General features: G+C 35.8%; 1 protein-coding gene across 2 annotated transcripts in view; it reads right to left on the bottom strand.

Annotated features, from left to right (window-relative positions):
* The window catches only part of CDH18 (cadherin 18), a 157,730-nt gene that overhangs the window by 24,985 nt on the left and 116,450 nt on the right, over window positions 1–16,295 (bottom strand). For both annotated transcript variants that reach the window (XM_059851799.1, XM_059851890.1), the window contains exon 7: window positions 5,947–6,083. In XM_059851799.1, coding sequence (XP_059707782.1) covers window positions 5,947–6,083 — 137 coding nt within the window. The remainder of the gene's footprint in view (window positions 1–5,946; window positions 6,084–16,295) is intronic.

Here is a 16,295-nt window from a genome sequence, read left to right as displayed (position 1 = left end):
CTCCCCTCTAGCTTCAGTTATCCTTCTCCATATGACAGCCTTAAATCTTAGTGATTTCTTTTCTGCAAATATAAAATGTGAAAAAGAACTTTCAATTCTTCTCATAGCCTTGCTGTTTAATGATGGTAACATGGGTAGCAATATCCCTGTGATTCTAAGGAACAGATATAACCACACCTCCCTCTAACTATGCACTTTGTCTGTTTATTTGTTGTAATTATAGGACTTTCATTATTTAGCAACTCAAGGGGGTTTATATTTCACTGTTGCATATTATTAGGTGTCTCTGTGGATCCTGTCTTCCTCTGAATTATGTAACTTTATGTTTCTGTAATGTTTTTACCAAGACTTATTAAAAAAATAACCTACTTATGTTACAATTAGAAATAACACTTTAATGTTTTTTACTCTAAGTCTTGTAAAATGACTGTTCCAAGCTTTTCTTCTGGTGAGTTACCCAACTTTTTTACATATTTAAATTCTATTTAAATGCGTTTAAAAATTATTTATTTGAGTAGTTTTTTGCAATTACTTTTTCCTGGTATCCTTTCCACAGAAGAAGGGGTATTGCAGAGTTTGTCAATAAAGTACTGCCCTAACTCAACACCTTGGCATTTTTTCCCCTGAAGATCATAAGGAATACCCATGGCAAAGTAAATACAGAAGATGTATAGACAAAAGACAAATGTATTTTCTTGGTTGGGTTTTTTTTCCAATATCTGATTTTTTTAACACCTTGGAGATTTATCGTGGTTTTTTCTGTAAAATCGACTGCATAATGATGTCTCTTCAGTATTTTGTTTTTTAATCCATTGCGGTGTCAAAGCTCTATAAATACAGGTTCCTTTAAGGTGGTAATTTTTTGCTGACTCTTGATTGGATTTCATCAAGTCTAGGGGATCTGACAGAACCTGGCATGACACATCATTATTTCAGTTCTCCTCTTCTATACAGCCTCTCCACAGCTTTACAAATTAGGAATTCTTTATTGTCCCTTCAATCACAAGTTTTTGCACCCATTGCATTCAAGCTGGTCCTTTAAGCAAATAGTGGAAAATGGTCTGATTTTCCATTTTCAGCCACTGCGGAGCATTTTGGAGACAATCAGGAGCGTCACAACTCGATCCCCAAACTGCTGATGATCTAATAAATCCAGAAATCCATTCTAGACACTGATATAATAACCAGCTGCATAGGAGAAATACATGACAAATTCCCAGTTAAAAGGTACCTTTAAAAATCTTCAAAATCTAAACACTTATCTTGCTTTTAAAAATCCCATTTCTAATGAGAAGCACAGTTATTATCCATCTAAATGTCAGTATCTTATGAACTCCGATAACCTTTTGATGTTAACATCACCTGAAAAAAGTACCAAGAAGCTGGTTTGCTCTGTTTCCTTCTTTTATTTTCTTCTCCATGTTAAAAACACAGTTCCCAGTATCAAAAAATCACAGAATCATTAATTTTGAAGGTGCCTCCATAGATCTGCAAGTCCAACTCGTTTGCTCAAAGCTGGATCTGGAGTGTACATTGCTCTGGGCCATATTCAGTTGGGTTCTGAATGCCTCCAAAACAGAGAATCCACAACCTCTCATTGTGACCTGCTCCAATTTTTGATCAATCTTATTGTAAAACCATATGTTTTATTTGGTTTAAATGGAACTTTTCTGTGCTTCAATTTATGCACATTGCCTCCTGTCATTTTACCATATACTACTCAGTTGAATCTTTCCTGATGTTGATCATCTTTAGTCACCTCTTAGACTCCCCTTAACAGTTATTTAAATACATTGACAAGCTCCTTCTGAGCTTTCACATCTCCATGTCAGCCTCTCCTCATATGAAAGTCCTCTACAAGCTGAGCTCAACAAGCTGAGCTTTTATAGCCTCTCCTCGTATGAAAGATATTCCAGTCATCATGGTTTCATGCTCTGCACTGGACTTAGTCCAGTGTGTCCGTGTCTTTTTTGTACTGAGGAGCCCAGATCTGGGAGCATTCCTCGTGTGACCTCACCAGGGCTGTATAGAAGGGAAGGATCACCTCCCTCAGCCTGCCTACAGCAGGTTTTCTCACCCAGTGCAGGAGGACGTTGACCTTCTTTGCCATGAGCACATCACTGGCTCATGCCCAGCTTTCATCCACCAGGATCTCTACTATATCCTCCTTTCAAAAGCTGCTCACCTGCAAGTTGGCCCTGCATGTGAACTGGTGCATAAGATTATTCCTCTCCAAGTGCTCGACTTTGCATTTCCTGTTATTAAATCTCTCTTCATGTTAATAAACCCCTCTTCATTTCCTGTTCAGCCATTTCTCTAGCCTATTGAGAACTTTCTGGTTGTCAACATGACAGTCTGATGTACCAGCCATTATTCCAGTTTTGTGTCATTTGCAAAGAGAGTGACAGTGGTTGAGAAAGCACTCTGTTCCACATATCACATCATTAATTAAAAGACTGTTGTATCCTGCATAAGCCACTGGGAGTACTTCCTAGTGATTGGACTCTACCTGCTGTCTGGGCTGCTGGTTACAGCCCTTTGAACCTGCCCTTCCAGACAGTTTCCCATCATCTTCACCCTTCAGTTATCTAGCCCATTCTTCTGTGTGTCTTGTTCTTACATGAATGTCTCTCAATCTTCTTTAATTCTTACTAGCTAGGGAGGTAATTTTGGAATTTGAATCACTTCACTTCCTATCATTGAGTGCTATCATTATAATGGATTCTAATTGACAGATTCTATGCTAGTCCTTAAAATAGCTCAGCTTTTTTTCCCACTTCCAGAGAGACCGACTGTATTCTTGGTATTACTATGCTATGACTGTATTTTTTTCCTCTAAATCAGTCTTTCACATGTTATAAAACATTGTGCTTTTGCTCTGTACTTTTCTATTCTCATTACTCTTGTCAAAGACTTGTTTAAAAACCTTTACTAGAATCAAGCAAATTATATCCTCTCCCTCTTTCAAATAGACTTTTGTAGTTTTTTTCAAGGAATTCTAAGTCAATTAAATGGCAATAATTCTATGTGAATCTCTATTTTAAAGTATTAGTACTACTGTTAGTATGACTGCTCCTTCCCCCAGCCTCAGATTTAGTCTCTAGATCCTTCAACATAAACTATTGTATTACTTTATCATCTTATTTCCTAATACTACAAAGAGGTTTCAGGAAGCACCAGTGCTGAAACAATCAAAATAAATGCTCCTGGACATGAAAATGCTGTTGTTTTAGAACAATGCATGTTAAAGAAAGAGAAGGATTGCCAATTTATTTTTATAATAATGGTGTGCTTTAAGAAGTAAGAGCACAAACAGAAAAAAGCCTGTGGATTATTATATTACCATTACTCCCACCGAGAAAAGTGGTAGGACTTCCTCAGATTTCAGAGAGGACATTAGACCAATGCAGACAGTATATATCACATACAGAGGTGAAAAGTGAAAGTAAATATCTTATGAAAAGTTGAGAAAGAATAAGGTTGAAGCATGAAGATATCACACATTTGGGGGTAGAAATACAATGTCAATTCTAAATTTCATTTACCTAAAATAAACCAGTTTCAAACAGTGGCCAAAAGGATGATAGGTGGAAACTGAATTCTATCAGTGAAATATAGCACAAAGTGAAGAGAAGAAAACCCTTCAAGAAACTAACTACAACCAACACTTTATATCCACAGAGCATCTCTTGTCGTTGAAGGAATACAATCTTTATAGGCCTTGCAGGTTCTGCTGTGTTCTTGGACAAGCAAATGGTGTCAGAAACCACAAGTGCCTTCTGCTGTGTCAGATAAATTTGACGAATACTACCCCCACAGCTAAATAACACTATTTTCATAGCTTTTGACTGATATTTCAGCTTTAGTCTTAGTTTTGCAATACCTTGTGCTTGAACTTAAAGGCAAAACCCATAAGACTAGATATGGGATAGAAAGCACTTAGAGGAAGAGCTTTGGCCATACACGACATGTGCTCCTTGCTCCACCATAAATTCAATATTAAGTTCACAATGGATTTGGAAAAGAAGAGTGTCATAATTTCCAAATAACTGCAAAAAATAAAATTATTGAAGAAGTAGACACAAGGAAAGGCTGTCTGCCACTTAGGCTACCTGTCAGTCTGTCTGTTATTCATCTCTTCCTCACTACTATATCTTCCTTTTTTCATAAATGAATTGTTTCTCCAACTGATGCTATAGATTTACTTATTTTTTCAACGCCAGCTTTAACAGTAACAAAAGTGGTGCAAGGGACAAAAAATCAGATTCATGTTTTCCTATAGCAAATTGCACCTGAAACAAAGACTTTTAAGCAGAGCAGCTAAAACTAAAAAAAAAACAAAAAAAAAAAAAAAAAAAAAAAAACAAAAAAAGGAAAGAACAATAGTATAGTTCTTAGTTCTTATAATTTATTCCATTCTGTTTTAGTTATAAACATAATCCTCCTTCTTCATACTATTCTCAACATGATACATGCACCAGCACTCTTTTGATTAGGTGAAAAAAATAATGTGGAGAAAGTTATGTTTAAATTTTATGCTTTTGAGATTTCTTTCTATAAATAATTATATTTCAATGGTTTCCAAAAAAGGACTCATTAATACATTTTTTTTCAGTGTCCCAGTTTTAAATCTTTTCTTTTTTTTAAATTAACAGTATGCCCCTGTTTATGATTAGGCTTTAATTATATTTTATTTCATGCTGAATTCAGTTTTATGATGAACCAAAATGACATTCTATATATGTCAACACTGTCAAGCACACAGGAGTGTTAGTGTTTACTTTTTCAAGGAGCTAATAATAAAATTCTAGATCCTATGATTTACTTTAGGAAAGTACTTAGCTCAAAATCTCAATTTATTTGTGAATGTAGGTACAATAATAGGAAACAATTTGTTGTCTTTATGAAATACATTCATGCTGTTTATTTTGTAGAGTGTGCTAGTGCTGTAGTGGCAGGACAGATTAAATTTTAACCAAGAGATGAAACAGATGAAAGCAGACCAGGCTCAATAATGTCAGTGGAACCTGTTAGAAGTAAAACTTGAAAACTTGCATTTAATCACTGAAAAAAAAAAAAAAAAAAGAAAAAAAAAGAATATACATAAAAGCATTTCACAGTTTTGATCAAAATCACTGCCACTGAAAGATGGTATGATGAACAGTGCTTAGGAGGATTGAATCTATCAATCCAGAATGGGACTTTTTCTTTCTTCATTTGCCTTGTTGAGTTTTTTAAATTTAAGGCTTCGACCATGGAAAAATAAAGACCCTGCAATAAAATAGTTAAACTGAAAAGTTCTTTAAACTCTCCTTGACTCAAGAAGAAATATAATCTCAGACTCCTCAGCCAGATGGCTTTTGATCACTGCAGGGTTTATCTGAGGCAATGGAAATTCATCAAATTAGAGGACTTTCAAATGCACACATAAGTATTATGTCTTGGTAACTTGCCTATTAAAAGGCCAGAAACATAATCAGAAACTACTAGGCATCTGTGAAACAGAAATTAACATGGCCATGCAACTGGCATGCAATTCGCTAAAATAGTTGATAGTCAATACAAGAAGGAAAAATCAATTTCTCAGACAGTACTAAATAGTGTCAACTCCTAAGACAAATGAATTGTGAAACACAAATGGGACAAGCTGTTGATTTTAGGGGATTTTAGGGAATTGAATGCTTAGAAATGTTGCTGGGCAAGTTGCAGAGAAATTTGGCAAATTTGCACAGGTGGACTCACATACACATGTGATTCTGTTTAATTGTTCTCTGGAGTTAGAGTATTCACACACACACAGAAAACTCTCCTTTATCTGGATTAGCTAAAACTCCACTGGTGCTATAAAGAACATAACATATTAAGTCAGTCTTTCTCAAAATCTGAGAGTGATTATTTTCCTTTCTAATTTTAATTTTCATACCACGTGCCAAATAAATTATTTACCTATCTCAGAAGCAGCCACTGTGATGTTGTACCAAGGAATCTCCTCTCTGTCAAAGATCTTGGCAGTCTTAATGGTTCCAGTACTAGCATCAATGGTGAAATACCTATCTTCTTCTGTGTTATGATCAATGAAATATCTACAAAGAAATATAAAAATAAATATATATTCGTTGCAGTATGTAGAATCCAAAGTAACAGAAAGCTATATAAGAATATTACTTTCAAGCTTTTAAAATCACAGACATTTATAAAAAACAACTTGAAAAAATCTATAATTTGGAGAAACCCAAAGTAACACTATTTAATTTCTTTCATAATTTCTTTCATAATCTTTTCTTTCTTTTGATACATAACAATATTTCCACCATGAGTCACAAAGATATAAATTTCTAACAGGTGGTATTTTGCACAGCAGCATACAACCCTGTCAAAGGTAAGATACACATATATTTTGACTAAAAATCATGAAATGAAAAAGCAGAAAAGAAAGCAGAAACTAGGATATTATTATTCGGCTTGTTTGCCTGTCACTGCAAACCAGTGTGATCAGCCTTGGATCCTGTTTCAAAGCATGCCTCTCTGACATTAACTCGATGACAAAGTGACACAAAAGCCATTTGGAACACACTATTACAGAGAATCTGAAACATCTGGCTCCCAGAGCAGCCACTGACACTACCCTAGACACAAAACTAAACTTCCCTGCTTTGCTCCCTTGGCTTCTGGGCATTTTGCCTAGCAGGGAAACTAAAAGCCTTGAAGTGGGTAATGGAAGCAGAGGGAAAGAACACAAGAGAAGAGATTGACAACTTTTCTCAAAGCTGGAATTATGTACAATGGCTTTTAACAAATGAAGCAATTACTCAACGCTTACGAGCCTTCTTGACTAACTCCAGAAAAAAAGAATTAAAAAAGGAAAACTATTATTTTATATATCATAATTACTTTTCCTGATAATTTGTCAGCCCTGCTTTCATTTTGTTAAATTCCATATATTTAATATATGAAAGGCATATAAAGGTCAAAATTATTTATTTGTCCCATCCAATTGCTCTTATTTTTTATCACCAGAATGTAATTCCTAGCTAATAAAAAGAGTGGCACACATAACAGTTGCCAAGCACTAAACAATTAAAAATAAGTTTTATTTCTCTCACAATGTACTTATTAATACCAGCTGTGTAAACAAAAAGCAAGCAAACAAACAAGTATTTAATTGAATGATAAATTAAAGGCAGAGATTATGCGAAAAATTAAAAGAAAGAAAGCACTTAGAAGGGAAAGCAGAAATCTGAGTGAGTCACCTTAACTGGTCAAAGGATTGGAAACTCAGTGGAAAAGTCAGATAGGCTTTGGTGACTTAGAGTAGATCTTCCTTAGTGGAGAGAACCCATCTCTCCTACCTGCAAGCAGTATTTACATCTGCCTTACAGTATGCTAACTTGCCTTTTGGAACTCCAGATTTTCTTGCCATGCCTCAAGTATTTTTAGCAGCTAAAGAGTTTCATCCTGCAGACATTAATTACTCTGGACACTCTTTGCTTATTATCAACATTAGGCAGTGACTACAGTGACTATTCTGTTAGTCATTACTGTGCTGTCCACAGAGCCATGAAAATAAGGCTATGTATTTTTTGTAGACAGTAGCTTAAAAATAGACAGAATTTCATATTGGGTTTCAATGAGAAAAAAACTTAAAGCAATATGAATGCCCAGGTGCTGTTGTGTGTATATGGCTTATGACAAAACGTTACCTCTTCCTCTTAGCAAAGTGCAGAAAAAAAGAGGAAAATATCTGTCCCAAAATGACGCTTGTGTAGAAAAGCTGATGTTTGACTTTCTGATGAATTGTGATAATCTAATAATTCATTTTCATAGACATATTGTTAAAGATGGTCTTTTTTCTTTTTTTTTTTTTTATATGAGCATCTTTTTTCCTAATTTAGTTACTTAAGTGTGTTCCATTTAAAGAACTTAGGATTGGATGAATAACTTCAATTGTATTTTCTGTGTCATAATGAAAACAAAATAATCCTGTAGTAACTCACTGTACTAACACTTTTACTTCCAATTATGCTAGAATAATGTTTTTTGTTGGCAATTTTTCCACAGTAACACTTCCCTTTCATGTGCTAACTTCTACATACAGTTTGAAATATTCACAGATTAACAATTCTTTTCTTCATCAATTAATGGATAAGGGAGTGGTACTTTCTTAGGTTTTTCCATGATTAGAATATTCAGTTCTCCTCCACTACTTCATATTCTTCCTTAAAACTGTTTTGTGCACCACATCTAAAGTAGGTATTTGCACTTCTGTTCCCCAACTTTAAATAATGTGTCAGTAAAACAAGTTACAGAAGATATTCCCACACAGTAGAAAACCTAGGAATGCTAGTTCTGCTTCCAACCACTTTAAAAATATTTTGTATAAGAACTCTCTTGGTAGAGCAACTCATTTTTTTCATGTAAGAGGACATTTAGAAGAAGTTTCAATGTTTTTACAAAGTGCTGAACAATTTAGACCTATATAAATATTAGTCACTCATTTATCTACATGTTGAGAATAGAGAACAGATATATCCATAAATAGAGCACATTCTTGAGCCAAGGATGCTTTACTTAAGCTTCTGAATTTACTTCATCTGATTAAAAAAATTACTTTAATCTGGATAATAGTGGCAACAAACAGTTGTTCCCTTCTGCTCCTACCCTTCCCTCCACATCTACTGATCTGCTTTTCGATGCTTTTTCTAGACCACAAAAAGATACAGTGCAAGTTTTGAATTTCAATGAGTGATTTCAAAAGAGATTTTTTTACCTGAACTCAGTTGATTTCTGCTCACTTAGAATGCATTAATTCAAAAATTAATTTAAAACATCCATTTGAGATATATATTTATTTATAGACATTTACTCATGACAATGCCACATGACTTAGCATGCTTATAACCACTGCACATTAAATCTGCATATCAGAGCTGCATGACACATGTTAATAAAGAGACTTAATAACAAGACATGCCTAGATAAACAGCTCTCCAAAAAACTGTTTACATGCAAACCAGCAACAGAAACCAATCTGAAATAAACTTCATTAAAAAAAATCATGAATATAGAAAACTTAATAGTCACACCATCTGAAGATAATCTGAAAGAAATTAAATACCAAAACTGAATACTGCTAACACTGGGAAATGCAACATATGCCATGTTTTTATTAGGCAATCTCAGTGAATGGAAGTGCATTCCCAGCTTCATCCTTATCCTCTGACCAAAGCAAGCCACTGGCTCTTCTGGCTTCATTCCTCACTTCCTGCCTTTTAGTGAAGCAGTGAGCCAGTGATGACAGATATTCCCCCATTTTTGCTGAAAACTAAAAGCATTTGCATTAATTAGGATATAAAGAGAAGTATATATGAATGATGACCCTTCAGCAGAAGGTCGCTATGGAACATACAAATCTGCTTTCAGTATTCAACCTGTCAGACTCCAATGATACAAAGACTGTTTAAAATGGAGAAGAATTTCAAGGGCCCTAAAGTAGTTTAGAAATATTAATGATCTCCAAATATTTTAGGAGGGCTTCTGAAGCTAAAAGGCATAAGCATTTTCAGAATTTCTCTACCTAAATTATTGTCTTAGTATTAACATCAGTCTATCACTGGACAGACAGCTGGCATAAGCTGTTACTGTTCTGTTATGGCTCTATCTAGTTACTGTGTTTTAAGGATGAACCTAGAGTTTGAACTTTTAAAATAGTTTTGAGACTTTAAGTTGTTTCTTTCTTTTTTTTAATAAAATATTTAACTTATCTTTTCATTATGTAATTTTTAATTTATTACCCTATTTATCAACTGCAAAAATGAACTCTATTACATATTTCTACCTTGGCTGCCAATCTCATACTGATAATAAACTTCCAAAGACAAATTTCAGCCAGATGTGAATTCAAGGATCACACTACTTCCTTGGACTTTTGAGATGTAAGCAAACAGCCAGTTCTCAAATAACAAGTGAAGCTGCTTACAAAGAATTACTAAAAGAAAGTCCATGGGAATGGAACAGAACCTTGTCCAAACAATTATATCTTTAAAGACTCATCAGTTAAAAGTCAAATGCCATTGTTAAGAAACCTGTTTAGGTAAAGATTTAAGCAAGAAATTTTACCAGAAAGAGATAAAGTACAGAAATTTTAATTTAATTTTATAAAATGTCTTAGAAAAGGAAGAGTAAGCAACTGCACAGAATGAGAAAAGGAGGTATACCATGATAAAGACTGAGAGAACCAACTGGCTGACACTCTCTGTGTTTGACCAGCTGGTGAACAACAAGAAATGGCCCATGCTGGGACATAACTTGAATGTGGGCCTTTTATCTTCTCTCTGCCTCCTGACAGCTGCACTTATGAGCCTGGGAAGCAGCAGCAAAACCTTGAAGCCAAATGAGGTGGTGGGGAGACATTCTGTTGCCTTGACTGTCTTGCACTACAACACATCCATTCCAGGGCCAATTTATGTCCCCGTAGTTCAAACAAATTCAGCCAGGAGAGAAAAGCAATTGTGAAGTATGAGTCAGAAGTCAAGCCAATCAGCAGGTAACCAATTTTCTCCCTGCAGCATGTCTGGTACATTAAGGAGACATTCAATGTTCCAGAGCTCCTTGGCAGAAGGCTGCTGCTGAGCACTGCAGCCTTCAACTGTGCTTTCCAGGTGTGAAATTGAATACATTTGAAGATAGCTTGGAGAAGGTATCCCCTCTGTTTATTCTTCCTTTGCTTTCTTTTCAAACAGACATAGCATAACTTTAAGAAAGATACTGCTCCTCTCACAGCATTTAAAGGGAGCTGATTCAATATGCTGTTCCCGCTGAGTTCTCTCTGGTGCTGGTTGCCAGCTGACATCCACCAGCTGATCAGTAGTACCTTGTTGTTTCCATACAGGGCTCCTGGCTCACCTCTCATGCTGAAATCTCAGCTCAGCCCAAGTGGCAATGTTCCATGTCCTAGTCTTAGAGATGCGAGTTGCAGGATCCCTGGGGACACAGGGGAATTCACAGCAGTGAACCACTGTCTCTCAGAATGTCCCTGAGAGGCAGCCACTGCTGGTTTGAATTTCATGAAGTCAGCTTCCTGCTCCAGTCCTTATTCCCATCCTCTAGCACACTGCTCACCTTGAACACAGGAAATTTGAAGCACTGTTCATTTGAATTAAATAAATGTCTAGTCCTTTCTAGACACTCATCATTTCTAGCTGGCAGTTTCTGTCTGCATGTATTAATCAGTGATCATTTTTCCAGCTAATTCTGCCAGTCAGTGTAGGTAAAGAACAGGCCACACCCTCAAAAGCATAATTCAGAATTCAAAGCAAGATAAAGGTTTGTCTTCTTTTCATGACTTTATGAATTTCTTCATAGGATTATGACTGTCCAAAAGCATTTCAGGTAGATGTGTTGATGGCAGAACTATATCTTAGTATATCCAAGTTGCTTGTTATTCAAAGAGATTAACATTCAGACGCTGATAAGCAATAAGGTGCAGTCAGTGTTAAATGAGAAACACTTATTTTCCCCTACAAGCTAGCTACAGCTACAGCTACTTCTCTACAGCTAAGCCTACTTTTGTACCTACCAGCCAAAAGAATGGTATTCTACTTACTTTTTTTTTCTCTATATATTATGCACTAAACCAAATAAAACCAAGATTGATAGATTTATGCCTATTTATTGGAGTTGCATGACCTTATCAAAATGACTATACTTTAGAGATGTTCAGATATGAAGGCTGACTCAAAACCATAAAAGACTGTTAATGCTTGAGACATTCTGAAGTCAGTAAACATTATAGAAACATAAAGATGATGTTCTGGCATGAAAAATCTGTCTTTCATGGTCAAAAATTGATCTGACAGTGTTTCCTCTCTCAGCTATCAGGGAGGGATGAAAGTGGTTCTGGTTGATGTGGGATTCTGCCCACAATCCCGAGCTAGATTTTTCCTAGTCAGAAGAACTGTCAGAACATCTTACCAGTTCCTGCTCAAGGACACGGACCTGCTTGTTACTGGGAGACCTGGGACACATAATTTGGCAAGAATCAAAACTAATTAGAGGCCTCAGGGGACAAAGCAGCAAGAGACCTCTCACCTCAACACTATAAAGAAAAGTTTTAAAATGTTCTCTTCCTGTGAAGTCAGATGGAGGATTAGTGATGAAATTGAAGAAAAATTCCCATCTCTCTCCAGCCACTCAAAGTAGGGTGTTCTTTTTCTGTCTCAGTTTACTGACAGTTTTAGAGAGAATACTGGAGGATTATGATGGTGTTGTGCCTTGAGGTCTCCTTTGAGGAGGGCAGATTTCTGCCTTTGTCTTCTCCAGCACAGACCTGGCAGAATCTGGAAAATCTCACATGTCCTCCCATAGACATATGAAGGAGGGATGGTCACTCTACATGATGGCACCGATCTCAGCAAGCTACCCAAAGTACAGCCAAGAAAGAGTCCAAGACTCATTTAATCATCGCCTGGGTTGGAAGGGAGCAACCATGAATATCACCCAGTTCTGACCTCTCTGACATGGGCAGTGAGACTTTCTCCTAGACCCGATTGCTCTGAGCCCCATTCAACCAGGCCTTACACATTTCCAGCTATGTGGCATCTGTAACTTCTCTGGGCAACCTTTTTCAACATCTTGACACTATCACAGTGGAGAATTTTCTGTTAATATCTAAGCTCTTTCAGTTTGAAGCCATTCCCTCTTGTCCTGTCACTACATGCTTTTGTAAATTGTCACTCCTCATCTTTCATGTAGGCTCCCTTCAGGTCCTGGGAAGCTGGAATTATATTACCCCAAAAAGTCTAACAGTCCTCTCACCCAATCCATCTCTTCCCAATTTAGAGAAAATTATGCTGTGTCAAAGGCTTTATGGAAGTCCAGATAAATGACATCTGTAACCATTCCCTTGTCCACTGATACAGCGACTCCATCAAGGCCACCAGACTGGTCAAGCAGGACTTGTCCTTAGAGAAGCCATGGTGGCTGTACACAGGACAGCAGGGAAAGAAATTATTTTATTCCTCTTACATGACATTCAAAGAGTAATTAACGCTAATGAAAATAACTAGGAGAATGGACTTCTCTATTTTCCAGAAGGGGAACAGCCTTATCCCTTCTCTCTACTGAGAGCATAGAGACTGAATTGATCTCAGAGAATGGGGGAGGTGAGGGGGAACCTTAAAAACATATTTTAATTTTCAGCCCCTCCCTTTAATCCTTTCATGCAGTTGTCTTGCACCTCCCTTTAATTTGATTCACAAATTGAGGTTTTATTCTACCTCTAGCAAATTTAAACTTAACATAAGAAAAGAAGTCTAAAACCTGATTTTTTACCAATACTTTATGTCTTAAGAATTTGAGAAATAATAATAAGAAATCATAAAACTTATGGGTTATGTTCTTTCATCTATGTATAAGCATGCCTCTTAAAATATAGTTTACTGAAAATTAAGATTACTTTCTAAAGGCTGATGACAAAAATTATTCACATTCAGATGAATATAAAAGATTAATCTTTTACAATCAATGCAGCAAAAGTTTAAATAAGTTTCTCTACCTAATGGAGGAGTTGAAGACAAAATTCCTACACCACATTAATTTTTATAATCATATGCACCTGTAATTCATTTATTTCTTATTATTTTTTTGAAAGAAGGAAAGAGAAGCTTGCCAATTCAAATCAAAGTATGACAAGGGAACTATGAATTTATTAGAGCCTCTACATACCAGATGTGGTGTTGGAAGGCAAGTTTTTGTTCTCATGAGTATATAGATTTATTATAACCATTTTGATATATCATCCATTTTAAGGCAACAACATAAGACCCTTAGAAATGTGGGAGGTAGAATCATGGCTGAGATTGTACTATTATTCTTCACCAACTTAGCACAAAATTAAAAGTCAATTTTTAGGACAAAATAAATTTTTAAAAAATTTAAATTATTTTTAGCACAAAATTTAAAAAAGAAAAAAAAAAAAAGCCCAAACCAAAACAAAATCAACAGGTTTTTTTCTCTGACTTCTGTTTCCTTTAGCTGATCAATCCTTGTGAAAAAAATACATTATAGCAAGACACATTACCACCTTATTGGGATCCAACAGAAAATTAAATTGAATTCCAAAATATTACTATAACAAAATATATATATAATATAGATATATAATTGGAAGATTGATTTATATTTTGATTTATATAACAAATATATATATAAAATATTAATATAACAAAATATAAATCAATCTTCCAAGGACCAAAAAAACCCAAAAAACAAAGTTGCTTTTAGCCAAGCAATTGTAGACCTTCTAAAAAGGGAAGATGCTTATCTTTCTTATCTTTTGACACTACTGTCACAGTCAGAGTCCTGATCAGGCCTGCACCCCATTCACCAGAAATTTTCCATTCAATATCAGGAAAAAAAAAATTCTTCCCAGAAATGTAAACAACCTGAGTTAAACATAATAAGTTGGTGAAAAAAAAAATTACTAGGGGGGGCAGAGGTCCTATCATTAATGCTCAACCAGCGATTTACCTCCTGTATCACTGCATGACAAAGAAGCACTCAAAGGCGTGATCTGATGTTACCGTATTTCTTATACAGGATGTCTTTTTTCTCAAACACTGCACTTAAGTGTATATGGTTAACAAAGGCTTTCAGTTCTTCATAGTACATTATCAAACTGGGAAGTTATTCTGGGAAAGCTGGTCTATGTCATGGAACTACATTCACTATTACATAAGAACTGCAGAAAGTGTCATGGTCTTAAAACTACGTCTTAGCTCTTTTCTGAATCACTGCCTTGGAGGTGGCTTGGGGAACAGCTGAAGCATTATGTTCCCAAAAAACATTCCACTGGCAACAGACCAGAGGCAGTTGGAAAGCTCCAAGGATCACGTCGAGTATGAGCAGTGCCTGGGTGGACTCGCCACGAAAGGATCACCACCTACAGGAGGGTGTCAGGGTTTCAAAGGCACTGCCCTGCCCTGAGGCAGCACTAACAGCCGGGTGCCTTGCCAATTAAAAGCTGTTTGCACCCCTAATCTCCGTGCAGGTCTTCTGTGTATGATTTCAGAAAGAAAAAAGATAACTTCTAAGTAGATATACAGAGATTTAAAGCGAATAATGGACTAAGAAAAAATTGTAATTAGAGCATTTAATAGTCATGCTTTCTTCCGTATTGTGTGGGAAGATACTTTTCAAGATCCACTTGCACATCAGATATTATTATAAGACGTGACTTAACGCTGACCTTTTCGAGCAACAAAAGATATGAGTATGGAAGCAGAATACTTGTCAAAAAAAAAATGGAAGAGGATTAGTTTCTCATAAATGTTTCAACAGGGCAGTAATACCTGTTAATGAATGACAAATAAAGATGTTTTCTGTTTTAGAAAATATTTTTTAGGTAAATTTTTAAGTGATTTTCAAACTACTCAAAATCCCTTTATATTTAAAATTATTACATGATGAAGTTTTGCGATATTTATTTCTTATGCTTTCCATTATGCCTTGCTTTTCGTATTTCTGTAGAAGAATAATCTTATTCTGAAACAGAGCATTTTAAAAAGTTTCCCTGTAAATGCATTTCTATCTTTTTAAAGAAAAAAAAACATCAATCAACTTGAAAAGAAAAATCCTTTTGAACAGTTCAAAGGGCCAAGCAGATAAGTACTGAATAAAAAGACCTCACCTCTATTAGCTACATTTGTTATTACAGTTCTGCTAGGGTTTAAAGACTAAAACACTAGTACAAGCCCTGGCAAAAAGTCAGTGCCTTCTGAAGACTACTCAGCTCAGGAACAAGATGAAATCACTGTGATGAAATTGCAGTGAGGAAATAAGGACAAAATCCACTTTGTCTCCCTCTACTGATTGCAGTAGAAGATGCTATTTATTTTTGTGTACAGTTCAAATAACTTAAAAATTTCAGCACTGTTAATTACCCTAACAAAACTTCCAACCATTATTCTGTATGCAAGAATTGTTCCTGCCATCAAATTAACTGTTACTTAATTGGGCAGTGAGCAAATCACAGCACTGTATCTCTTTTAGCAGCTGAATAGCAAAGTGATATGGCTTCAACTGTGTGTGCCTAAATGCTTCATCAATCTCATATGCAGCAGCAAGTGTCCTCACAAAGTGGAAAAGATGAACAAGTAGATTAGGAAAGACTGATAAGCAAATCACTGTTCTGTATCTTGCCCTGTAGCCTCACAGTGTTTGGAGATCTATCTGAGCCATTTGGATAAGTGCTGTTCTGTTACCCCCCCGCTGCACAGAGATCAGCAGGTCAAGTCCTG

Source organism: Haemorhous mexicanus, chromosome 1 (genome assembly GCF_027477595.1).
Source record: "Haemorhous mexicanus isolate bHaeMex1 chromosome 1, bHaeMex1.pri, whole genome shotgun sequence".
Taxonomy (NCBI): domain Eukaryota; kingdom Metazoa; phylum Chordata; class Aves; order Passeriformes; family Fringillidae; genus Haemorhous; species Haemorhous mexicanus.
This window is presented reverse-complemented; position numbering and strand designations above follow the sequence as displayed.